Source organism: Fragaria vesca, linkage group LG5, assembly GCF_000184155.1.
Source record: "Fragaria vesca subsp. vesca linkage group LG5, FraVesHawaii_1.0, whole genome shotgun sequence".
Classification (NCBI taxonomy): domain Eukaryota; kingdom Viridiplantae; phylum Streptophyta; class Magnoliopsida; order Rosales; family Rosaceae; genus Fragaria; species Fragaria vesca.
Window position 1 is genome coordinate 21,706,112 of NC_020495.1, and position 1,336 is coordinate 21,707,447.

A 1,336-nucleotide genomic window follows, 5' to 3' on the forward strand; every position below is an offset into this window, starting at 1 on the left:
TCCGATCCATGCCCTTGATGAAACTCTCGTACGTGCATATATTGGAAACTCTGATTCATGCCCCTGTTCTTTTTGGAGTTTAAAAAGAACCATCTATTCATCTCATCTGTAAACTTGATCAGCCGAGTGTGTGCTCAACCTTAGCATGCAGGATTGAGATTATTCTCCTCCTTATTACCCATCTATTGAAATTAGTTGCGTTTAATTAATTAAAAAAATAAATTAATGTTACGTGAGACTTGTTATCAAGTACTAACCGGATAAGATATTTCTGCACTCGGCTCCGAATGAAATATACTAAACACAAGATATATGAACTGCTGCCATTTCAAGTTTCCAACACTGCATATAAGAACAGAGATATCCCATAAAAGAGATCTAATGCTAACACCTTACTAATTTGCTAGATGAACAGACTATTCTCGCACAACGAGAAACCTGCTAACTGCTTGCAAGATGAAACCTAAGCTAATGATTATATCGAATACAAAAGCATGACTGCATGCATGACTAGACTACCAACTGATACTAGCTATGACTAGGGCAGTTTCCGGGTGCTGTAACCTCCCAGGGGATATGCCGGAACTCCAGTCCCTATCGGAGCACCAGTTGCAGGGCCAGCAGTAGCCAATTTACCGGCTGCATGCTCTGCTTTCGATTCATGCAGCTTCATTTTTGCTTCTGCTTCTTTGGCTCCTCTCTTCTCCTCCGCTATTCTTTTTTCTTCCTCTGTACTCGTTGTCATCTTCTCAACCTACAAGCAATCAATACAAATATCTATTAGTGCACTGAATTCATCTTCTCTTATTGGATATGTACTGATGTACATGAATAACAACCTTCTCTTCCGCTTTGGATTTGTAAACCTCTGCTTTTTCCTTGGCAGCACTGGCCATGTTGCTCATCTTCTCCTTTCCAGACTGCATATCGATGATCTGATACTCGTCAAACACGCGCCACAAGACTTAGTTAGGGTTTGGCACTTCAATACTATACCCTCCAAGATTATGCGTTCTATATATCCAGGTTCAGCTTCAACTCATATCTCAAAGAGAGAGAAATACATGGAAGAGGTAACCAATGAAACAGACACGGCAGCAGGTACGTGGTCGGCATGCATGGCGTCGAGAATGATAAGCTGCCACAGTATTTCCTTTTTTTCTTCTCATTTTCGGTACAAATTGTATCCACAGAGTTCTATTCTGTTTTCCGATCTTTGTTTTTTTCGTAATTTACAAAGCGGCGCCGCCCTGTAGTAACCAAACATGATCTGTCAGACGGTGGAGATCGAATTGGCCCTAGCTATGGAGTCGGCCGAACCGCCACCGTCTCACAT

General features: G+C 41.8%; 1 protein-coding gene across 1 annotated transcript; it reads right to left on the reverse strand.

Moving 5' to 3' along the window:
• Window positions 1-311: 311 nt before the first annotated feature.
• On the reverse strand, window positions 312-1,336 carry LOC101311674. Its single transcript, XM_004300201.1, has 2 exons — window positions 840-1,336; window positions 312-754 (listed from the first exon to the last, which is right to left on the reverse strand). Exons 1-2 carry the CDS (start codon window positions 924-926, stop codon window positions 539-541), a joined length of 303 nt encoding a protein of 100 aa, XP_004300249.1. The 5' UTR covers window positions 927-1,336; the 3' UTR covers window positions 312-538.

Excerpts from the sequence above, each read along its gene's own strand:
- LOC101311674 (XM_004300201.1), bottom strand. The coding sequence starts at position 926 with ATGCAGTCTGGAAAGGAGAAGATGAGCAACATGGCCAGTGCTGCCAAG. Across the intron at positions 755-839 it reads AATCCAAAGCGGAAGAGAAG|GTTGAGAAGATGACAACGAG; the intron begins GTTGTTATTCAT and ends GATTGCTTGTAG.